The sequence below is a fragment of the Colius striatus genome, chromosome 2 (genome assembly GCF_028858725.1).
Source record: "Colius striatus isolate bColStr4 chromosome 2, bColStr4.1.hap1, whole genome shotgun sequence".
Lineage (NCBI taxonomy): Eukaryota > Metazoa > Chordata > Aves > Coliiformes > Coliidae > Colius > Colius striatus.
In genome coordinates this window covers 19,181,715-19,208,001 of record NC_084760.1, presented here as the reverse complement: position 1 = coordinate 19,208,001, position 26,287 = coordinate 19,181,715, and the positions used below count along the sequence as shown (strand labels likewise).

The following is a 26,287-nucleotide window of genomic DNA, read 5'->3' as shown; positions in this document are numbered from 1 at the left end:
TTCATGGAATTTCAAAGCAAAAGCAGCCATATGGTACATAGAGATTTTTGCCCTGAAGTTTTCATCTTTATACCAAATTAGCTTGACATGGGTGACAACTCTGTTGATTTCTGAAGTGGAGTTCATGCCCGCATGAATTATAACACATTGCTCACAATAATAAGTGGAACTGTCAGATGATCCAATAATGCAGAACTTTTTTTTCTTTTCTGTCAATGGAGGAAACTTTGAATAGATTTGCCAATCTTCTTATATACCCAGTGTTTGTGAGAGTAGTAGATTTTTCTGGTATGTAAAGCAAAGATTATACCACAGTACATAATTTTTCGACTACTGTAGTAGCCTTCTCCAATGCTAGATATTGACACTTTTTCATGTAACAGTTTTGATAAACAATTGGAAAATAAAGAGGCAATAAGAAACTGGTAGGATATTATGTCCTGAAAGCCACAGTTTAATATTATTTACAAATATTTGTCTAAGGTAAATAGGATAGTCATATGAATAATAACAAACTGTACATTTTTAATTGCAATATTAGTTAACTATATATTTCAGAAAAGTGCTACTTTTTTTTTGTAAAAAAACCCTCTCAATATATTTCCAGACCCCTGTTTTCTATGTATGATTTTTAAATTTCAAACATTTTGCTCTACTGATTCAATAGCATATCATGTTTCTTCTGTCTTTTCTTTCTACCCTGTGTATAGAAAATTGTATAATTGATCAAACAATAACTGAACAGTTTTTGTCTGGTCTAAGTCCCTCCAAAACCCAGTGATCTTCAACAAAGTATGGGTAAAAATGTATTTTTTATATTCAAAAATTAAGAAATTATTTTAAGCTTCATCTGAAGTTGATTCTTACTATCTCACAATTTCTGAGAAGATTTTGGGAAATATTTGAAATGTAAATGGTTCAATGTGAATAGATTCAGAAAGGAAGGTACAGGGGTAACTTGCACTTTCAGGTTCTTTTCATAAGTTTTAACAAATGTTGACATGTGTATTTGGTTTATGTATCAGAGTTTTTTGATAGTGGGGGAAGGGCTGCATTGGTGATCCCTGTGAGAAGTTACTAGAATCTCCTCTGGCTCCAAGTTGAACTTACCTCCAGCCAAAGTAAAACCAAACATGCACCTCTGCAGTAACGTACTTAAGAAGATAAAACCTACAGTGGAAAAAGGAAGTGCGATGGGAAAAAAAATAGCCATGTGGACACTAAACTTATTGAAGAAGGAATCCCTTTGCAGCTCATGATAGAATGCATGATAGACAGTAGGCTGTCCTCCTGCAAACCATGAAAGGAAATAGTGAAGCTAAGATCTATCTGCACGTGAGGATCCATGGAGGACCCCAAGCTGGAGCTTTTTTTTTTAACTGTGACTGAAGAGGGCTGTGACTCTGTGGGAAGGCTGCACTGGAGCAATCTGTTTCTGAAGGAGAGCAGCCTGCAGAAGAGCCCCATGCCCCATGTTAGAGCAGCTCCTGAGGGGCTGCAGCCTGTGGGAAGGACTCACATAAAGGCTCATGGAAGACTGTTTCCCATGGGAGGTACACCATGCTGAAGTAAGGGAAAAATGTGACAAATCCTCTCCTCCTGAGGAGGATGTAGCAGCTGAGACAATCTGTGATGAACTGACTGCAACTCCCATTTCCTGATCCCCTGTACTACTGGGGGCTCAGGTCATACAGGAACACACCCAGGTGGGTCTTGAAGACCTCCAGGGAAGAAGACTCTACACTGTCCCTGGGCAGCCTGTGCCAGGGCTCCATCACCCTCACAATGAAATAGTTTTTTCTTATGTTTAGATGGAACTTTTTGTGTTCCAGCTTCATCTCATTACCCCTTGTCCTGTTGCTAGATACAATAGAAAAAAGGGATGTCCCAACCTCCTGACACTCATAATTTAGATACATGTAAATATTAATGAGATTGTCCCCTTAGTGTCCTCTTCTCTAGACTAAATAGCCCCAGTTCCCACAGCCTTTCCTCATAAGGAAAATGCTCCAATGCCCTGATCATCTTGGTAGTCCTGCGCTGGATTCTTTCAAAAGCTGGCATCCATCCACCGCAGCAAATCAGTAATGTGTGATGTCTCACTGTGTGTTAATCTTACGATGGGAGATTGTAGTTCGTAGAAAGCACATAAACTTCTTACTCTTTCCTATGCTGTGTACTTTGTGCTCAGTCACTTGAGGTAGGCCTTCAGTTGCTGTCCAAGGAAGTCTGATGGCTTCCCTGATCATGCTGTCCCACAGGTAGTTCTTTCCAAATCCCTGTAACTCCACTTCCCTTTAGGTTTTTCTCTGAATTCTCTAGTTGATGTAGTTTAAAACTCTCTTCTCAGAGTTAGCAATCCTGTGGACAAAGATGTTCTCAGACTTTTTTTTTTAGATTGATTACATCTTTCTCTATCGGACCTCATTGGTCAAAGAGGGCTCCATGGTAATCTCTTCTCCACACACCAAATCCAGACTTCTGACATCCAAACAAACTTTCTCAGAGATCAGATTAGACCTACAGATGGGTTCCACTGTCCCTCAGAGAAGGGAGTTTTTATCTGTTGCCAACCATTGCTTCATTTTAGTGGTACTGGTGAGGGTGCATGACAGACAGCTTGCATGCCTTTCCAGATGGAACTGACTCTTCCATATTTATTCCATATGCAAACTTCTATAGCTGAAGAGAAAGTTGTCTTCAAGTTGTCAGAAGTTATCACCTTCCAGTCTTTACAGTTGTAGAGTCTCTGTATCCCAGTGCCTGACTATATTCTTTACCTATCCTTCCCCTCTCCTCCAATCCACCTCCTGTGACTATCAGACTTTTGTCCCTTCAAGTTGTCTAAGAAGAACTTCTTGATCTCAATTTTGTCATCACCAATGATGAGCATGTCACTCCTCCCCAACTCCTTCTCGTGACAGCATGGCAATTCAACCAGTATGCACGTCTGGCTGGTAAGGAGCTCATCCAATTCCCTTCCATGCTTTTCTGCAATCAGGAGTGTGGGTTTTATACTTCTTCAGATTCTTACTCAACGTAGTTCCTCTGAAGGGTATGAATTCCAGAGAAGTTTTTATTGGTTTGAAATTACACAAAAATTGTTCCCTGACAAAAAAAGACTTTTCCTTTCTTTTTAAGGAATTAGGGGAAACAATTTACTGCTTTTTTTATCCAACTGTAGTAAAGCAAAAGAGAATAAAGCAAAAATATGTACATTATCCTGACGGTTATAAAAAGTAGTAAATTAAAATGTAGTCATGTAGCTGATGATCTAGCTTCACTATTCTATTTACCAAATGAGACCAAATCATGTGGTATAGTATTAATTGCCAGTAATATTCTAAACAATTTTTTCGGGACCTTCAAAAATTCTGTAATTAGAAATTCAATCTTTTTCCTCCCATTCAAATGTCCTGCATATCTCTACATGGAAAATCTTTTTCTGTTACTGTCAGAAATAGCAAAGATTTCATTAATATTCAAATTGGAAGTCTGGGAAAACAAAACAGTGAGAAAATAAGAAGACTCTCTCACCTGCTCAGTCTCTTTCCCTGAATCAATTAATTTTTAACCATCTGAGTTGAGAATCAATATTCCTCACCCAGGGGATCACCACTATTTGCATTATTTTAAAACAATTCTGAAATTCATTAATCATTATATAATGTATTATTAATGGTAAATAGTGTAACTAGCGAGAAAACAAGGAAAGAAAGTTGACTGGTTTAAGGTAGACTTTTTTTAAAAAAATGCACGTGGCTTAATCTGATAAGGTTCTGAAATAGTAGGTCTGTGGTTGCTGACAGAAAGGAATACTGTGTCAGGGAAAGAGTTTATAAACTCTCTTCTCCCACTGACACATCAGGTTTTTAAAAATCTTCATTACAGAGTAAAAAGGTAATATTCACTATAGATATCTGTAAGAAAAAAATTGAATGTATGACCAAGAGATCAAACGTGAAAGAACCAAACAAAGAAATTAATTAATGAATTAATAAATTCAGCATATTTTTCCAACTGCACTTATTTCCAATCATATTTATTTCCATTACACAAATTTAACCTTTTTGCTTGTTTAATTCTTCACTCTATTTTATTGATTGCAAAAATAGACTGCCTTTATTAGAAAATTAAAGGCCTCTTTATTAGGATAAACCTGAACAAACCCCAAAAGAATATGCACAAATAATTAAATTTCCTTTTCAGTGGCACACTATTATGATTTAAATTTTATACTTCTCTCTCTATGGAAGCATATACTTATAGCTTATGCTATGCTTCTCTGTTGGTTTATAATATGTATTAAATTATTAGTAATTTATTTGGAAAATTCTCTTTTTGTTTAACAATGGGAAGAATATTGCACACAGAGATATCATTCTGCTAATATGAATCAGTTACCTTTTCTACTGTGTTTGCTTATAAGCTAAAGTGCAATCTCTTAATATCATAAATAAACACTGTAAATAGATTTGTTTTTAACAAGACTTATGTTAAGCCTATTACTCAAGTCAGAAGCATAATTTATAAGAAGGAAATAGAAAATAAATTACTTAAGACAAGTTTTCCTTTCTTTATGCAAAACTATTGACATTTGTCTCTTAATTACTCTGCATATCTGTACATGAAATGTTTGGAGGTGTAGTACAGAATTCCCTTATAATCACGAATGGCACCTTTTCAGTGCTGTTATTTTTAGAGAATAATTTAATAAAAAACACGTTTACTATTAACATTTTAAAGAATTAAATCTGACAATAGCTTTCAAAGTCAGCATTTTGCCATAAAAGCATGGATAGAATGACAAAATGTATCTGATTATGACAATATAGTGAAAATAAACTATCTATGGCTAGCACCAGAATAAGCATGCTATTTGAATAGCAATATTCTAAATAACACAAAATATCTGTGATTGATGTTAAATATGTGCTCATATCAGTCAGTAAGAAAACTCCAAGTGCTGTCATTGCCAAATGGTGTATATAGGCTTCTGGATAAGAGGAAGAACCAACCAAGTAGCAGCATCTACCTTTGGACACCAGACTGGGGTTAGAGGAACTAGTTGTGCTGTGAAGTTATGAAGTGAGTGCCATCAGTGATGCTGATCTGATCTTTGTTTCTGATCTTCAGATGCTGGCTAAGTAAAGTATTTAATTTTTATTTTATTTTATTTTTTTGAGTTTCAGCTGCAGTAACCTTATGAAACTGATATAATTTGATTTCAGTAGCATTGCCTAAAGTTTATTCACCATTGTGAATTTGATGAAACAAACTATATATCATATGAGTGAAGTTAATAGCATTTTGCTTCAACAAAATGAAAAATCACACCTGTTTAAAGTATATTAGTAAGAAAAGAATGGAAAAAAATCTACTCTAACATTTTAAAAATAGGACAAGTTTTTCTTTCGCTTCAAATTTATAACAAATCTATTATTTTCCTTCAAATGTAAATTCCAATTTCTATGAAAGAAATTGCTTTGTGATTCTATAGATGATTTTTTTAAAAAGCATTTTAGATTAAATTCATATTAGTTGAAAATCCATAACAGTGTTTATCTGCTTTTTTGAAGGAAGGATATTTGAAAAGCAATGCTTAGTACTTTTCAAATAAAAACCATTTCCTTAATTTTATATGATAATGCAGACCATGCAGCAATGCTGGAACAAAACATGAGATAGACTCACATCGCAAAATTTAAAATGAAAATCACACAGAGATGCATATATGATTGATCCATACCTGTATACATTTCTGTAAAAATAGATAGAAATAGAATTTATTATTTATATGCATTTGTTCTCTTCTGAAATATACAAGTTTATGACTAAAAAATAGTGAATATATGACTTTATCCACCTGTGTGCATCTCACATTTCAACATAAAAACATGTTTTATTCTTTCTCTGAAAATAAAAGAATGCTATTGTGGAAAACAATTACTCCAAATCTCTTTCCTACTGAAAAATATGGCATTGCTTTTATTTCACTTTGATTTTTTCTCCCTTTACTAAATGAGAATTCAACTGAAATTACAAATATATACAGAAAAGGCACAGAAAACTGGTATCAAACTTACTTGTTCCTTATGGCCTAAGACCTCTGGGTGTAATTTTCAGATATAATAATGGTCGTTTTTAGTTTGAGTATCCAAAACCTTCCTTGCTTTCAGAGCCTGTTTTCATTTTCTTAAAGTTTGACAAATTGGCCAAACTTGATTTATAGTAGCTGATACTTTTATTTGCGTATAGAAAGATCACCTTACATCATAAATAGGCTTACCATGTAGAAAAATAAAGCTGCCAAACATTTTTTTCACTAGCCAAAAAAATCTCTGAAATTTGGTAAACTTTTCTTCGAGCAACAGCAATGTCCTCAGAATTTACTGGAAAAGCATAACTATGTTTTAAATCTTAGAAAAAATGTGGTATGTTAGTACATTATGGAAAATTAAGGGACAGATACATACAGATTCTCATTTCCAATGAATGTATCTTGTATCATCTGCATAACTTAAATCTCCTTGTAACAAAGGTTCTTGTACATTCTTCTCACAGAATGACTAATGAAATTCAAATCCCTTAACTGCTGTAGGAGACTGGATTTGCCCATGCAGCATTCCCAGGGTACTCAGGGCCATAAAAGCTTAGAAAATTTTTCTTGTGGAGCAAGATGTGTCTCAAGGTGCAAATTGAAGCAGAGATGAATGCATACTTCACTGAATTTCTGTGGACAGAGATAAGCAATGATGGCTTTTAGAGATTTTTTTAGGTTCTCAGTGCTGTTCTGAAGGACACGAGCCTCCTACAGATCTTGTTGTATCTCCCAGACCCTTGTGGGTATTTATAACACCCAAGTGCATCTAAATTGACACTAGGAATAGCAAAGGTTTTGCTCTCTGAATTGTTTCTTTAAGGAGGTAAAAAACCCTGTATTGATGTATCTAGATGCCAGCTTTTAGAAATAACAGAAAAATAAGTAGAAATAACAGGAAAAAATTCCAAAGAAGTTCTGCACTGACTTCATGTATGAACCAGCAGCAAGTCATAGATCTTATTGATATCTGCTGAAGTATTGTATAGCTTTTTAGATTAACCTTTTTTGCTTATAGACAATGCAGCTTTTATAGATAATATACCACAAATGTGGCTACTTCTCTACCCACAAAAAGCTCCTATGTAATGCAAAGTGACCTTCATAGCTCTATACATCACTTTAATTCTTCCTCTAAGTAAAAATTTATTTGATTTTTCAGTGTCAAGAGAAGGCACAAACAAAAATAAACTGATGTTGAATAGGAGATATTATTTTACGGTCTTACACAGAGATATGTTAGACAGGGCCACAGGTCCTGCAAAACTGCCTTTTTTCATAGGTCTTGGCACAGGAAAGACTGAAAGTTGGCCTATGAGCACTTAAAAAGTAATTGCTTCATTATCTCAATTCTAGTTTTTTGCCTTCATGAGCACTTTCATTTCTTACTTATTATTTGTTTTGTAATTAGCTGTTCCTGTAATAGTGTCCTATGCTGAAAACTCCATTATTACTCTTGCTTTTCAACAGATTTAAGCATTTTTTTTTCTGCTGAGTTGCCTTTCTCTCTAGTTTACTTTCTTTTGCAACATGTTTAATGGACAATTACCATTTTTGCTTTAATCTTAATTGGAACCCATTTAAAGACATGTGTCATTAAAGCTGCAACAAATAAGCAGACATCTCCTCAGAGCTGGATTTCAATTTTCCTCTACAATTACATATATTTGATTAAAAAGGCCATCTCTATTAGAAACATCTAAGAAACATCTAGACCAAACACATACAATGCATTTTATAATGAGTCCTGTAATAATTTTGATCAAAAGATAAACTTCTTTACTCTATCAGTTAAATGCAACTTATTCATGTCAACTGTTACAGGGCTATTATATATCAAATATATAAACTCTGCCTGAAAGTAACATTTTGATGTTTTCTTCCTTCCTGAGCTTTCTGTGGGAATAGTAGAATACTCTCTGAGTCTGTGGTCAAAGAAATGCTGGTAAAGCAGTTTGGTTAATATATTCCTTAAATATCAGTGTAGAAAATAAGGAAAATTTGCAGTTCTGCTGTGGGCCTGCAAGATCTGTTCTTAGCTTTCAATCACAAGTACAATTAAAGCAGCTTTATACGTTCTAATTTATTTTCTGTAAAAATGAGCTGGTCTAGAAGTTATGGTAGGATCATTCTCCTTTTGCATGCTAAGAATACTGAAAAGCAACTTTCCTGATACAAGTGTAATCCCACTTCACACAAAATGATGTCTAATAATTACAACTAACTATGTCCCTGGCTGTTCAGGAGAATATTTGACTATACTACAATGTTTTTAGAAAAAATACTAATACATCTGAATGTGGATGAAAAGGTCGAGGTGATGCACCTAGAGGTACTTTGCAACCAGAACAAGCCAAAAGTGTAAGAAAGACTCATCTGCAGTGTCATGGCCCAGTTTTACAAAGAAACAGTAAACCAATGTTTATCAGTGTAGCATTTTTTACATATCACCTTTTATACTAAGGTATCTTTGAACAAAGGAATTAACTTAATGTGGCTGAGCAAGAGCCAGATAAAATCTGTAAACTAATTTAGCAACTCCAGGTGTAAGTTATGTGAAGACTTAAAACTAAGGAAAGAAAATTAAACTGTAACAAACAAAAAAAACCACTTCTGATTTTAACTACATGGATGGAAGAATACAATAAGTATGCTTCAGCCTTACAACAAAATAAATAGCTGAAAACAAAAAAATATGCTTTGCTAAATTATAATGGAGATTGGAAAGGGAATGAAAAATATGGTAGGTTTGAGACTTGGAGTTTTTGCTCCTTAACCAAAAAGACCCAGGGGTCTTTATCTTTTTGAAAATTAAACAGCATGTTGATTTCAAATCATATTCATAAATAACTTCTGGATTTTGTTATTTTCTATAAATAAATGCTTTCAGGTCTACATTTAACATGTTTTCACATGGAAGGAAATGGATATAAATATAGATAAAAAATATATAGAGATAAAATATAACAATGGGAACTATAACATCTGCTAACCACACTGTTCTTGAATTGTATGTGAATTTTTAATGGCAGAAGATAGTGTTTCCTGGCAGAGACACGTGAGCTTTCATTCTGCCTTCCAAGAAACTGTTAGGGCCTGGAAATGAGATAACAGTTTCACAACATACTTCTCATACGCTCTGATCTCTTCTGAAAAGCTTCATATCAATTTACTAAGAACTATGATTTTATTATAGAAAAGCTACAATTGTAGAATCAATATCGTATTAGAAAAGTTATTATTATAACTCCCCAGCTAGGATATTATAATGGAATCAAGCTCATAAGAGGGCTGAGAGGAATACTTAACACTAGTAGATAAATTATTGACAAGGATTATCAGTAATAATGTATTGGCCAGAACTTTTACTGAATATACTTCTGAGCTGTTTGTCTCTTGTTGTTAATATTGAAATCTTTAATTTGTTCTGCACTCAAATCATGTTTATCTTCCCTCCTGCTCCCAGGTTCAATAGTTACTTTGCCAGCAGGGAATGAAACAGAAAACTAGCTGGTCTCTGATTCTGAACAACTTAAATTCAGAATGTCTGTTGAGAAAATATGTCCAAAATACGTGACTAACAGCATTGTACCTTGGATACGATAAAAACTGGGTGGAAGAGAGAGATAGTTCTAAAGTAGTTGTATATTTGCAAGGACTAATACATTAGAATCAAGCAGAAGCAACTATACCACATAGGTACCTAGGTTACATCTTGTATGAACAAAATATTATACTACAGTATGTATAAGTGTCAGAATGGCATTATTATTACTATATTAATATATTAATGTGGGAGGTATAATAGTAATATGTACTACTCAAGGCAGTGATAGAACACTAGTGAAAGCAGACAGAAAAAGATAATGGGAGTTTTAGAAGTGAAGTGTCACAAATAGAACATAGTCAGAAGCACATATAGTATTTGTTGCAAAACTGTTTCAAATGGTAAAAGTATATTACATAAATCTAGATTTTTTTTTTCATTTGAGCTTAGTTAGAACATGTGCTCAGTAAAGTTCAGTAACTTCTAGGATTTCTATGTGGGTTTGCACAGGACTTTTTTCAGTAATAAGATAATCTGGTATAGATTTTTGGTTTTGTTCAACTAAATCTTGAGTCAAAAGAGTGATTATGATATTTTTATGATATAAAAGTATACAACAATTGAAGTTCATTATTTTGTATGTTATCAGGACTATACATAAAGCTCTGTAATTTTGGAAAATAGAAATTCAATTTTCTCTTCCTCAGGACAATGAACTTGGCTGAAATGGGATGAAAATACTTCAATTATCTTATTTAGTAATCAGAGCATTATCAGAAGTTGACACGGATATTATTTCATATCTGGAAAGAGTATAAATTTCTCCAGTTTTATTTGGAAATATACTTAGATGGACTGCTAGCCCACTGAAGCTGTCCAGCTGGACATTTGGGAAAAGATAAAGGCAACAATTTCAGTGACAATACTTCAAATGAAATAGTAGAATATACAGAAAAGTCAGTGATTAACACTATGAGGAAACCCTCTGTCAGCAGAACATTGTTGGAGAATGCATCATTTTGCCTCTGTGAGGGTTGCAGTAACAGCATCAGAAGATATAATCCAGTGCTCTCCATTCATTGACTTCATTAGAAAATTGGATTTTCTAAAAAGGTTTGTGCACACAGTAAAACTAAACGGGAATTCACAGATCAAGCTTGTAGAGTTTGTGTAATATGAAATGTAGAACAACTGAGGAAAAATCCAGATATACACTTCTGCTCAATCATCATTGTCCTTAAAATTTTTGGATATCTTCTTGTAATGCTGTGGAAGCCAATGGAATGAGTTAAAAGATTTTGTCAAAGTACAGAAATCCATGTGTTAAAAAAAACATGAACAAAACACACAATAAAAATACAAGAAACTATGAGTTTATAATAGTACTTTATGAAATTTCTGAACACTTTTGATAGAATCATAGAATTGTTACATCAAGTAACAAGTCCAAACAAGATATTCATATAAGGTTAATGTAAAACTTTGTTAAAATAGAAAAATACATATGCAGGATATCAAAAAATTTGCAGCACAGAAGGACAAGAAGTAGCTATAGTTACAATCAAGAGAAGTAGAAAGAAAATAAAAACGTGAAAATATTTTGGTTTTCTTTTTGAAAGAAGAGAAAATCAGTTGGAAGAAAAAGGAAAATGGAAAAATCCGGACATTCTGAAAATAATCTTGCATAGTCCTCTTATCAAAAAAAACAAGTGAAAATAGTCAAGGAAATCAGGAAGGAAGACAAATGGATGCAAACTAGTTTCTATAGGTAGATTCCATTTCCAGCTTAATTTGACAGGTTGCATTTTGTATGACTATCCAAATCATACTCTGAATTCCTAAATTCAATGTTCTATACAGTACAGTTCTGCTGAAAACATCTTGTATATTAGGTATACTATATAGTCCTAATAGTAGTGCATACCCTTCAAGTCAGATTTTGTGATGGAAGAATCAAACTATTGCAATTTATTATGGAAATAAAGCTTCACATTACTTTCCAAGTAAATTAAAACATTCACAATATAGCATTTATGCCTTTCCACTGAGAATAACAGAAGCAGCAAAAAAAAGTTCTGTGAAAATATTACCCCCCTCTGCCCAGATTTTTCTAGATAACTTCTAACATTAACATCACATATTTACTTTTTAATAAACTAATTCTGTAATTAGTGGGCACTAGTTTAACTACCCATTACTTCTGTAAATGCAGTCTTTAATTGATTCACAGTGCATGAACAGGTGAGGCTGAGGTAGAGTTCTCATATTAAACTAATTCTGGTTTTATTTAAAGTGTAAATCTAGATAATATCAGTATAAGAATTTGATCTTGAAAGGTCCAATAAACCTGTAAAAAATAAAGAGCTTAAAAAAAATTCAATATGAATCCCATAGATTTTAGAATTTTTGTACCAAGAATAGTATCTTTTCAAAGAATCTCAGTAAACTTTTCCATTAAGAATATTAGACATTTCTAGCTTCCTCACTACAGACATATCAACTTTCTGAAATTTAATGACTTAAGTATTTAAAGGAATGCCAAAGTCTTCTGAAAATATGTCTCCCTATGAAACAAGTATTTAAGAAACTATTATTTCTAACTGTAATGAAAATGATTTCACATCTTTCTAAGCAAAGGAAATTCTGATGCTGCAGCATTCATTTACTTGTTATTATACTAGATCTTATTCAGTAGAACATAAATTAAAACTAATAAAAATGACAAACTAGATTTTAACAATTAACTAGAATAATAAGAACAAACATGAGAGCTCACTCTCTTCTCATGAATGATTAATTTAATGCAACCATCTTCCCTAAAGGGGAAAAGCCCTGCTGTCTCAACATATAATGAAAATTGCCTTTTAATGATTATTCTGGAATCTTAAGTATTTATCATTTTATTGAACTGCAGGAGGAAAAATGTGTTTGTATTTAGTTTATAAAACAAGTGTCTTAAATTGAGATTATTGCTTGAGTTAGATTGCTCAAAACCACCACAGTATTTGTTATTTTAAGTTGTTTTAATGTGTATTTAAAATTAACCCCCCAAAATTTCTATTAAAAAGGTCACAATGAAGCTTGCATTTTAAGTGTGTTTCCTTTAAAAGAACAGAAACAATCACACACAATTTATGGATTTCAAGATAATGACACATTGTTTTCTGGGAGCAAACAAATAATTTAGGGAATGACATGACCAATTAAAATAGAGAGAAAATGTGTAGAAAAACAACTGATCATTATGAAAGCAGCTTAATGAGCATATGCCTCTCATTTTGTAAATAATCTTATTCTGTTAACAATCTGATTTTAAAGTACCATTTTGATTAATAAATAACCACTCCTAGTAGATGTATAAATAAAGTTTACTTCACATTACTTGCAGCCTGGGGCATAACTGGCTGGTCACTTTAAAAGCTTTGTTTGAGAGAATGAAAGACTAATAATGTTGTAGGAAGAGTGAAATGAGTTCAGACAATCGACAGAAACACTTTCTAAAGTTAATTACATTTGCTTTCCCCTCTCCCTTGGTGTTCATTACCTTTAAATGGAGCCAAACATTGGCAGAAGTAATTACCAGGTTGGTCAATGCAGGTGGCTCCATTCTTGCAAGGAAATGAAGCACACTCATCTATATCTGTTTCACATCTTACACCTTTGAAAAGATGAAAGATTTGAACACTTAGTAAGACAATCAGGTGCCAATTTCTAATTCATTTGCAGCACAAGAATCTCAAGCAACTTGTGAGGAGAAACAAACATAAATCAGCCAATAAAGAGTCACACATACTAATGTCAGCATCCATTTAATTCTTATCAGCAGGAATACATAACAACTTATTTCTGAGTTGCTAAATAGTAACTAAAGCTGTAGAAGCTTTGAAGGCATTTTAAATGCAGGCTAATTTATCTTGTGCTATTTAGTTTACAGATGGAGTCAGTGTTCCAGTTTGTTGGAATGCAAATGAAACATTAGACCAGGGCAGATAAAGAGAAATGAGAAGGAAACACAAGCAAATTAGTCAATGATGTCTTAATGGATGCTGTGTGGACTACTTGGCTGTGGAAAACAAGTTTTACTGAGAATACAACTCACCAGTAAAGCCAGGTATACAGATGCATTCGAAGCCACCAGTAAGGTCTGCACATGATGCATTATGATGACATGGAGAAGACTGACATTCATCTATGTTTGATTCACAAGTTGTACCTATAAATACACAATAAGGCAAACGAAAGAGAAGTTACTACATAGCACATATAGTTAAAAACTAACATTCATTTTAACTGAATATAGCTCTTGCTTGAATCTAACTTGCTTTTTTAATATCCAGATTTGGGCATTTATGAGAGTATGCTGATATTTTTAACATTTAAGCTAGTCGCTGTTTTTTTCTAAAATATTAGAAGTACAGTTATTGAATAGATTCCTAATGCTTAATGCAGGCAAATTTCTTTTTATATGAATATAGAAGAACGGAAAACAAATTGCTTTAGATATATAAGACTCCATTACAATGACATAAGGAAATAATACTTGTGTTCATGATAAGGCAACAGATGTAATCCCAAAAAATGGAAAAATAAATTTTACTTAGACAAGAAAACAATATATTTCAGTTTAGACTGCAGCTAAGGTAATCATATAGCTACTTACTATATTAAAATGTTGCTAATATTTCTGAGTGAATTTAATTTTTTATCATTTGTAGAATAAATTAAAAAATTACATCAATTTTGAGGTTTAAGAAGTTCAAAGAATTTTAGTAAACAAAAATGCAAATAATAGTGGAATAGAATACAACTACTAGTAGAAATACATGATTTTGCCCTGTGGCATTTGAATTATAGATTTCTTTGTATTTCAATGACTAAAAATCCATGATGTTTAAAAAATTATGCACTAAAAAGAAAAGCAATAAACTTTAAAATTTAAATTCCTAATCTTAGTTGAAAGCAGAGAGTAGCTGAAAATATTAATGTATCCACTTATAAAGTGATTACATTTTTCATATACATTGTACAAATATGTCAAGAACAAAACCTTTCCCACACTTTTTTTTTCTGTGATTTTATTATATTAAATCTGCCAACAGTTTACAAAGCTTACAGAAAATCAAATTTGCTTTTTGCAAAATTTCACTGAACACTTCTGATCCATTTTGAATAGCTAAACCATCAGCCTGCAGAAAACACCTTATTCTCCACTGTCAGGAAAACAATATAGGTAACTTTGGTCCAGATGCACTTATACTGAATTTATCTGTCTATATCTTCAGATGACACCAAAATAAGTATAAATGCATTTCAACCAACATGTTTGTTAAAAAATTAGTTCAAGATTCAAAGTAGAATTATGCAGTTATAGACCTATGGATTTTTTAGTACCTTGAAAACCACTCGGACAGATGCAACTGAAGGCATTCAGATGATCAACACAAGTAGCTCTGTTGAGACAAGGATCACTAAGACATTCATCCACCTCAATCTCACAGTTATTACCTGGAAACAAGTGAAGGATTCACTCCATTAGGAACATACAACTAGTGAGTCACCAATGTAAGCAGCAACAACAAAATGAAATAACTGAGTTTAAGTTATGGGAACTTTTACCAGTGAGCCATAAACTGTCCTTGGGGAATTCATTTCTTGCTGATTAAAGGCAGAAGTGGAAGGTATATATCATATATAATTTTTAAAAAAAGATCTGAATTTCATAGACTAATTTATAGATGTACTAAAATATCTGCACCTTTTCATATTCTAAGGCTAGTAAAACCTTGAGCAACCTCTCACAAGTGTAAGTACATTTTCTAAGACCAAATATTAAACTGTCAGTATTTTTATCTAGTATTCTTTTTCATACATTTTAAGATTTCTATATTTTTTATAAATATCTTTATGGTAAATATTGGAAAAGGTTTCCATTATAATCAATTTTTAATTTTTAAAAAAATCTAACGATCAGAAGGTTAGATATTACCATATATGTTTAATATGTGAAGGAAAAAAAAAAAAAAAGATTATTATTTCTAGTTGAGAATGGTGTACCTAAATTTTTTTTCCTGTCCAAGACAGAAAACAGCTCAGAAAGTATTTATTTGCATTTTGTATATGAATTATCCAAACAAATGGTAATGGCTGCAAATTCATTATTACCTCTGCCTAAAAGGTAGGTTAAAATTTCTGATTTTCAAAGGGGTTTTGAGGGCTTTATTTGTGCAGAGCATAAATATAAACTAAAAATACTAATACACTACTATGTAGATGTGTAAAGAACCTAAAAAAAGATTTCAATAAAATAAGAGCTCATCAAGAATTATCACAAAAGAAACAAACATAAAAGAAATACTTTGTATTTTAATAATAATAAAAAAGAAACCAATCATAGAAACAAGGTATAATATTTCATTATATTACAGACTCAAATACTACAGATTATTTCATCCAAATAATGTCAACATCAGGATAGAGAGCAACAGTTTTAGAAGTCTACCTAAGATCTGAATTCCTCTAACTGCTTCTGTCTCCTTGACTATTGAGAGAGATTATAGAATCCTTCTATTCCTGCTTTAGGAGCCCTTTCAAAATCTTCACAGTTAGACTGAGCTGTAAAGCTGATCAGCTACTCAGAGAACTCCTACTGCTCTTACTTATTTCATGATACAAATGATCAAAAAGATCTGAATCTGTATCTAGAAAGGTTGGTTGTTTTTTTTCCCCAGAGTGATCTGGAATTACCATGACTGTATTCTGACACAACCAAACTAACCAGACTCTGTATGAATGACAATGACCTGCAGGGCAGGTTTAAACATGAGAAATTAACCTGCGCAGAATCTTGAATATATATTTGGCATTTGAGGCCCTTGTTGCCGAAGCCTTATTGTTCCAGGAAGCACAGAGCAGATAAATTCAGACCATCCCGCATATGGTTGGGAGTTGAAATCACAACAGTGTAAGACAGAAACCCTGTCTAAAATAGTATAAAGTAAGAGTAGTGGAGTGAAAATAGTCCCTTATAGTCAGTAATTTTTTAGAGCTGAATACTCTTACACAGACAAAAATTTTTTTATGTCAGGAAACCAAAGTTTCTTCTGACTGACTCAGAGACACACAGCTAAATTATATCTATTCCTACTTTTGAATAACCTTACTTTCTGTGGTTTAGGACTGACTTAAACATATGTTAAACAACACTCATTTGACCTCACCTACAAAACCAGGTGCACAGAAACAAAGATAGCCACCCAATATGTCTTTACAGATGCTGGAAGCTCCACAGGGTTGTGACAAACAAGCAGCATTGTCTTCTTCACAAAACTGACCAGTAAAACCTGATGAAAAAGAGAGTAACAAAAACACTCATAGCTTTATTATAACATTTAGTCTAAGAAAACAGACAGATGAAAGGCTAATCTTACTAGGTGATTTTGTGTTCTTTCTTTATATTTCTAACTTTCACTTAAGATAGAGCAAAATATTCCAGTTTCTGTGAAAGTTTTAGTTTCATATACAAAGTAAGTAAATTCTAAACAAAAGAGATATGATAAAGCTCTACTTGCAATAATGATAAAAATCATTCCTGATACAATAGATTTTCAAGAGAATTTGATAAAATGTCAATTTCTTGAAATGGTTTTATGCAGATATTATTGAATTTTATTATTAATTTTATTGAAATATCACTAGGTATACTTTTGATAAATCCTTCCCATTTTAATTTTGATGTTCTGTACACCACACTAAGAACACATTCTATATTTCCAAGCCAAAAAAAAAGAAATTGTCCCAACACATTATGTTATAAAGCAGCTATTACAAGATCTGACAGGTCTTGGCAACTAATTGATATTGATTTTTTTAACCAGTTAACTTACAGTTAATAAGAAACTTAATCTTGTGAGTCATTGAGCATCCATGTTTCCCGTTGAGGGCTATATATGCATTAAAAAAATATTCAAAGATAGAATATGAATGTGTCTTTTACACTTAGGATAGAATTGCCATGATATTATGGTTTCTAAAGACATTATTTACTTAGAAAGTCACATAACTCACTGACGACAGCACAATTTATTTTAGATCTTTATAAATAATTGTCGTGGTTTAGGCCCATCAGGGAACAAAGGCCACGATTAGCCTCGAGTACCGAAGAGGCTGAGAATTGCTCAAGGGCAGGGAGGGCTTAATTGCCGCTTAAATTCGGGACAAAACAGACCAGGCTACTCGGTTTGGGGAAGAAAACAGAGAAACAATTTAATGCAACATCAACTAAAACATCCCCCAAAAACCCAAAACATAACCAAAATGAAACAACACAGAGTAATACATCAATGAAGAGTCCAACCAGCCTTTTTAAGAACACCTTCTTGCCACACCTCCCCTCTTCCCGGGCTCAGAGCCCTGATCCCGGGGTTTTTACCCTGTCCCCTCCTGAACGGTTCGGGGATGCAGGCAGTGGGGGTTTCAGTTAGTCTGTTCCCGATAGCTTCTGCCGTTTGTCCCTCCTCAGGACGGGTGAACTCCACACCAGTCCTCCCTGCAAGTCCGTGGGGTAACTCACACGCATGGCAGCCCTGCACGGGCTGCTCTGACGTGCACCCATTCCAAAGGCTGCAGCTCCTCTCTGCCTCTCGTGTGGGGCTGCTCTGCGGCGTGCAGGCTCTCCAACACGGCCTGGGCCATGGCCGTCTCCCCACACAGTCCCTGGCCCGTCCGGGCTCACTCACACGGAGCTGCTGGTAACTCACGGTCCTGCCATGGATCTCCATAGATTGCAGGGGCACACCTTGCATTCTCGCCACGGCTTACAGAGGGAGCTCTGGTCTATTGCTTCTCCTTCCTTCCTCCTCCTCCTCCTCTTCTTCTGGCTGAAAGGTCCGCGTGGCACCCCCATCTTGTATCACTCTTACACCTCCCGCCTCGCATTCCAAATTCCCGTCCCTAAATAGTGCTGGCAGAGGCGCCAGATTGGCCCAGCCGGGCCGGAGGTGGGTGTGAACCCAGGAGCCGGGGGAGGGTCCGCAAACTCTTTACCGGGTCTTCACTGCAACCCGCCCCCCCTGTTACTAAGCCAAAAGCTGCTCCTTGCTAAACCAGAACAATAATTTCAAATAAATATGCTTTATTTCGCTGGAAAATGGTTGTTTTCAAAACCCATAAATATTTTAAAATTAATTAATATAAAATAAATTAAAATAAATCCTTTTATGTGAAACTAGAATCCAAGTATTAATTATAAATTCTAGTTTTCAGATGTAGATATTTTAAGTACTGTCATAAAAAATCAGTGAGTTAAAGTATAAGAAGGACAAAATAGCAAGGTAGGTATCAGTCTCTTCTCCCAGTTAACAAGCAACAAGACAACAGGTTATCAAACATTGGAACAGGCTGCCCAGGGAAGTGGTAGCATCATCCTCATTGGAGGTATTTCAAAGATGTGTAGACATGATGCAGTGTTAGTTTAGTGGTTGGAGTTGATGATCTTGAAGATCTTCTCCATCCAAAACAGTTCCATGATTCTATAGCGTATAGTATACTTTTCTGTTCCCCTATGAACTGAGCATCTCAACATTTTCTAAAGAATTTGTAAAAGATTCTAAAGATTCTTGTAAAAAATAGTTTTCCAGAGAAGAACAAAAGAGGCTGGATTAATGTCTTATAATTTAACAATTACAACATGAAAAGACACTAAAGACTTAAACCAGAGATTTGTTTCAGTGAGCTAAATATAATTATTTCCAGGGTCTTAAAAACTTGGATACCATATTTGGCTGAAGTTTTGAACTTCACATTTTATTTTTAAAGAAAAGTTTCTAAATCATAGATATTGCCAGAACAGATTCTAGTGTGACATTGAGTTGCCTCATATCTGACGTTTTATACTAAAGAGAAAAAGGAAGACTTTTGACCACAGATGTTTAAACAAACTAGTATTCCTATGATGTACGGTGAAAATGTTAAAAACCCTTGTTTTACAGCATTCATTAAGTGGGGATCAGGAGTAATAAATGATTACAAAAATTTTAAAGTTCAGATCTGCTTAGGCCTACTTTATCGCAATCTTAAAATTAAAGGAAACGTAAACCATGTCCTTAGGACACAACTGAAGAGCTCCTGATCTGGAAGATTTTTTAGTTTTTTAACAGCTGGTTAAATGAAGTCAGACAGCCACTTCTGACCATCAGGGTGAATTGACGAAACATATTGTACTTTAGAAATCTTGGCTTGTATAACAAGCTTTTGAGGCGTAAATACAAGAGAATGCATATTAAAAGTCCTTATACATGCAGTCACTTTGGTTTCCAAGTCAGTGGATGCAGAAAGGTATCTTCAAGCTATGTTTCTATTCCATCCCAAACACCAGCTGTGTAACATTCACACACAGCTGAGGTTTTCCTCCCTCTTGATTGCTATTAAAAATTTAAGCATCTCTCTCATTTTTGTCTTTGTAAATAGATGTTAACATCTGTTTACTGAAGTACTACATAAAACTAATATAAAAAATTATGACAAAGCAGTAAAATAGAAACATTAATGGTGTTAACAGTTATACATGGATATATGTAGAACTGTATGTGGTTAGGTGACTGTCATTGAAGTGGAGGTAATTAATATAGAGAAGCTCACATGATTTTTCATGTTTGTCAAACAAAAAATAAATATTCATTATAACTTTTAGATGGGAAATAAAGATTTTAACTTACAAGTACTTTTATTTCTGTGTTTTTAATTAATTATCAAAGTATTACAGCATGGAGAAATGTATCTGAAGTTACTAAACTAAGTTCAAGAAGAAAGAGTGGTAATTTCAGAGCCCAATTTTAATATCAAACATCTGGTTTTGTATAAAGTTTCGCATCAAAACAGATTCAGCAGTAGTATTGAGAATATATTGTTTCCTGTAAAAAGAAATGTGCAAGTGCTGCTTTATTTTTCTGCTATAGAAACTCAAAAGAGTTTCATGAAGTTAGATAATGGAAATTTAGCAGCAGATTTTTTTTTTCCAAAATGCCACATTTACATTATTCAGACATTTCTTCTGACAAACCCAAATGTCTCATTACAGAAGTGATTTTTACTAGTCAGACTGTGACACTTAAACTCTCCAGGGTGATCACTGCATTGTGATCAATCCTGACATAGTCCAACCACACAGTGATTTATGGCAATTTTACTACACAGCTCCTTATATTGTGGATGGCAGGTACATTTGAAGCTGTTAACTAGAACCTCACATTAAGGGTTATTGTCAGGGTCAGCATGATTTGATGTGCATTTATTCACTCTTATTGAACAAATATCACTTCTGGGGAAAGAGTGATACGGTTCTTGTTAAAATTACAGCTAGGAAAAACTTAGACTGAAAGAAACAAATGTAAGAATTTAATAACTTAATTTAAAACCTGGACAATATTTTCATTGTCGTTAAAATTCTTATGCATTAATGGTTGATAATTTCTCCTTATTTGCACTGAATGTGATAATAATAACTTACAAGTCTTTTTTTTTTTTGAGATTAAATACCTATCATAGTGAAATCCTACTTTCCTTTAGGATCTCTAGAATTTCACATTTAAAATTGTTGTAAAAAATGATATGAAATGTAAAAAATGCATTAAATATACAACTAATAAAAGAATAGTTAAACAAAATAGAGAAAAGGTAATGAAAAGGGAAAATCACTATGCAAATCCTTTAGACTATAAAATATTAATAGGCTTTGGGAGATGTTTTATGGTTGGCAACACACACTTTGCAGTCATGTCACATGATGACTACAGATGGCAAGTCTACATCCTAATATTACGTTTTAAAATACTGAGAAGAAATACAGTCCCACAGGACTCAAATGAAAAGAGATGAGTAGGTCCAGTGCTGATAATCAGGGTCTGCCACAGTCCAATGATGACAAGACAGCCTGAAGTAATAAGCCAGGTCCAAGATGAAGCTGGGAAGTCCAAGTCAGCAAGGAAAGGTCAGATTGTCATAAGCCTACTGGTACACTCTGACATATAGCAGGGAACTACTTCACTTTTTGTGCAAGCAGAACACCTGACCAAATATCTCAGCATGGAGATTTCATCCGTAAATTGCTTAATCTCATTTGGTGTCAATTCTCTGTATCTGTTTTAGCAGATTTCTGCCTGATTGTTCCCAAGTTGTATTTATTTGTTCATGACTGTTAAAGAGAATACATCTTCACTCAACTGATTCTTCTTTCTTTTCCAGATCAAAGAGTTTTTGCCTGTCTCTTAGATTGGTGCCATCTGGAAGTTCAATCACAATATTCCCAATTCAATCATCCAGGTCATGGATGAAACACAGTGTCAAAGTTTAGGGCCATCAGGGAACAAAAGACCACGATTAGCCTCAAGTATCAAAGACCTGAGGATTGTCAAAGGGCAGGGAGAGCTTAATTATCACTTAAGGTTCAGGACAAAACAGACCAGGCTACTCCCCAGGTTTGGGGAAGAAAACAGAAAATAATTTAATCCAACATCAACTAAAGTATAACAATAAAACCCCAAAACATGACAAACATAACAACACAGAGTGGTACAATGATGAAAAGTCCGCCCAGCCCTTTAAGAATACCTTCTCCCTACCCTTCCCCTCTTCCCAGGCTCAGAGTCCTGATCCCAGTGAAGAGCTCACGGGGGGGGGGGGGGGGGGGGGGGGGGGGAAGGGGGGGGGGTGGAGCAGGGAATAGGAGTTTCAGTCAGTCTATTCCTGATAGCTTTTGCCCTTTGTTCCACACCAGCCCTCCCTGCAAGTCCGTGGGGTACCTAGCACACATGGCAGCCCTGCACAGGCTGCTCCGATGTGCATTTGTCCCAAAAGCTGCAACTCCTTTCTGCCTCTCATGTGGGTCTGCTCTGCGACCTGCAGGCTCTCCAGCACGGCCTGTGCCATGGCCACCTACTCACACAGTTTCTTGCCTGTCCAGCTGCACACAGATGGAGCTGCTGGTGGCCCTCAGTCCTACCATGGCCCTGCATGGGTTGCAGGGGTACAACTGTGTTCTCACCATGGCTTGCAGAGGGGTCTCTGGTCTGGTGCGCCTCCTTCCTTCCTCCTTCTCTGACTGTGGGGTCCACGTGGTTACCTCCATCTTGTATCACTCTTGTATCTCCTGCCAGCACTTCTAATTCCCACCCCCTAAATAGTGATGGCAGAGGTGCCAGATTGGCCCAGTCGGGCCGGAGGTGGGTCTGAACCCAAGAGCTGAGGGAGAGTCCAAAAACTCTTTACTGGATCTTCACTGTAACCCCCTCCCCCTGTTACCAAGCAAAAGCTGCTCCTTGCTAAACCATGACACACACTGTTGAGTAACATTAGTGGACTCAAAACCCTTCAAGTGAAATTCTTTTCTGCACTGAATCACTATTGTGTTCTACTGTATTTTTTCTGATGAGTAATATATCACTTAGTGGTAGTTTCACTATGAATGTTCCCTTGGTATTCATATAAGAATTCTAATGCACTTAGGATATATCATCTACTTCTTCCTTATCCAGAAGGTTTATTACAATTTGAGAATGGAAATTACAGTGGTTTCCTACATTTTGCTCAAGAAATTTGTGTTTCCTAGTGACAGCTTGTCATCTTTTTGTTATTTCTAGATACTTATAAGTTGCTCGTCTTTACATTTTGTCTAGTACTTTTTTCAGTATTCAAGTTCAACCTGACAGTTCAGGTCAGTTAGACCTCTGCTCTTTTCTACATTTGTATTATTTGACCTATCTACAAGCCAACAGCTTTGAAAATGCTCTGAATCATTTTTAAAGAAGACAGTTGAAGAATTAAATTATGCATTTTCATCTAAGTGTTTTCCAGAATGTTTTTTTTTGGGGGGGGGTCAAAGGTCTTCCTTTTAGACAGTTCAATGTACTTTTTCTACTTGGAAGAAGCAGAAAGGATGTTGAAAACTTGTTATCATCTGTCAACAACTTTCTTTCTTTGGAAGAACATGGATGTTTTACTTTCTTCTAAAAAAATCACTCAATACCAGCTATACATTTTCTTCAATCTTTTTTTTTTTTTTAAGAGTACTTCGCATCTTCTTGAATATAGAGTAAAACAGCAGAATAGAAGTTAATTGCCTAGAAAGTTCTTTTAAGAACAGTGCCTTCACAAACTGTTGCTAGTAGTGGTCAAATTTCTCTGTAAGATCTCTGACTTTCCTGTCACATTCTTCTCATTCTCCCCATCTACAATTGTTTTCTGCCACTAAGGGCTAATGAGTACATCACTTGTCATGGCATCCTGACTTGAATGACTATTTCTTCTGCTTTGGACAAGCTGGACCTTAAGCCATACAATTCCATGAGAAGACGTAAAAGAACTATTGCTCTACTCTGTTTTTCTTTCAAGAAAACCCTCAAACCTACAAAAAGGGCCACAAAATGCATCTTCCAATACTGTACAATTTCTTTTGTCAGTTCCCCTAAGAGATGGATAAAACTGAGAGAAAGAGAACCAAATATGAGCAAAGACTTACTCCATAAATCTTACAGAAACACATCACATTACAACTATTACAACACAATTTTGATTACTCTACCACAGAAGGCAACTTCAGATTCTTTATTTTTTACACTAAGAAACCAGAGTAAGTTTTCCTTCTGGTACTTGCTGCCCTGGAATGTGTCAGACTATCTTATCATTTTGTACTATGATGCATTAGAACAGCACCCGAAGCTGTTTTACAACTGAAGAATAATATAGCTACAACAGTAGGAAGGAGAAGAAAAATCTTATGAAATAACATTGGTTACCCATTTTCATTTTACCAGAAAGACTGCAAAGTGTTTGCACCTTCTTCTGGGAAGATGTCAAGATATACTGTGAAGGTCGTGTGTGTCACAGTACATACCTTGCTTATTAGCAATAAGTAATTTGCTATTCTTTTCGATATAATCTCTTCTTGTAATTTATAAGCAAAAAGCTATGACATTTATAGATTCCTTTATGCATGATGAAAAAAAAGAGAGTAAGAAATTGTCTAAGAAATAGTTTTGATTTATCCATATTTTTTGTTGTTGTATCATCTCATAGATCATTGTAATATATCCCTTAATGAAACATAACCACTGGACCTAAAAGTGCAAAAGTTCAGCAGATAATTAAAGCTAAATTCTAGAGATATACTCTTCTCTCTCTGTAAAGGAGTGTCTGTACATGCTACTTTGATATTTTATAATAAAAATTCTGTGTAACTAGACCAAAATAAGTATTTGAGATATTTACTTGCAAAGCACACATAATCAGTCAGAATCCAAGAAAAAACAATGCTGTTAGTAGGTTGGTATGAAATATTTGACTTCAGCTTTTAGATCAGTGATTTTTTTTAAACATTATCATAGTTCATTGGAACAGATCAGTAATCTAAGAGTAAAAAATATTTTACCACTCAAATGTTGCAATTTAGTTAGAAAGTTAAGTAACATGTCTTGATTCTTGTCTTAGTTAGAGTATCAGTAGCAAGATTAACTGAAATTAAAATGATGGTGCTTCACCAGTGAGAAAGCAGAAGTAAAACTGCATTACTTCTTAACAAAACCCAGAAAAATAAGGAAAGAAAAAATTACAGAATCACAAAATCTCAAGGGCTGGAAGGAAAGGTCATCTAGTGCAACTCATATGCCAAAGCAGGACCACCTAGAGTACGTCACACAGGAACACATCCAGGTGGATTTTGAATGTGTCTGGACACAGAGGCTCCACAAACCACCTGGGCAGCCTGTGCCAGTGCTCCCTCAACCTCACAGTGAAGAAATTCTTCCTTGTATTTCTTTGAAACCTCTTATGTTTCAGCTCATACCCATTGCCTCTTGTCCTATCATTATACATCGTTGAGAAGAACCTGGCTCCATTCACCTGAAACTCTCCCTTTATGTATTTGTAAACATTAATGAGATTACCTCTCAGTCTCCTCTTCTCCAAGCTGAAAAGTCCCAGCTCCCTCAGCCCTTCATCATAAGGGAGATGCTCCACTCATCTTTGTGGCCCTCCTCTGAATTCTCTCCCATAGCAACCTGTCTTTCTTGAACTGAGGGGCCCAGAACAGGACACAATATTCCAGATGTGGTCTCATGAGAGCAAAGTGGAGGGGGAGAAGAACCTCTCTTGACCTACTGCCCACAGTTCTTCTAATACATGACAGGATGCCATTGGCCTTCTTGGCCACAAGGGCACATTACTGGCTCGTGCTCATCCTGCTGCACACCAGGACCCCCAGGTCCCTTTTTCCTACACTACTCTCTTACAGTTCATTCCCCAATCTGTACTGGTACATGGGATTATTCTTTCCCTGATGCAAGGCTCTACGCTTGCCCTTGTTGAATTTCATTAGATTTCTTGCTGCTCAACCCTCCAATCTGTCCAGGTCTCCTTGAATTGCAGCACAGCCTTCTGAGGTGTCAGCTACTTCCCTAGTTTAGTATTATCAGCAAACTTTCTGACAGTGCCCTCTGTTCCCTCATCAAGATCATTAATGAATAGAGTGAACAGTACCAGTCCCAGCACCTAGATTCTAGGGATTCCACTAGATACAGGCCTCCAACTAGCCCCTGCCCCACTGATCACATCTCTCTGCCTTCTTTCCTTCAACCAGTTAACAATCCACTTCA

General features: G+C 34.9%; 1 protein-coding gene across 1 annotated transcript in view; it reads right to left on the bottom strand.

The window, feature by feature from the left end:
- The window catches only part of EYS (eyes shut homolog), a 900,402-nt gene that overhangs the window by 524,835 nt on the left and 349,280 nt on the right, over nucleotides 1-26,287 (bottom strand). The window contains exons 16-19 of the mRNA XM_061989098.1: nucleotides 16,865-16,987; nucleotides 15,039-15,152; nucleotides 13,747-13,860; nucleotides 13,192-13,305 (exon numbers count right to left, since the gene is read on the bottom strand). Of these exons, the coding sequence (XP_061845082.1) occupies nucleotides 13,192-13,305; nucleotides 13,747-13,860; nucleotides 15,039-15,152; nucleotides 16,865-16,987 (465 nt within the window). The remainder of the gene's footprint in view (nucleotides 1-13,191; nucleotides 13,306-13,746; nucleotides 13,861-15,038; nucleotides 15,153-16,864; nucleotides 16,988-26,287) is intronic.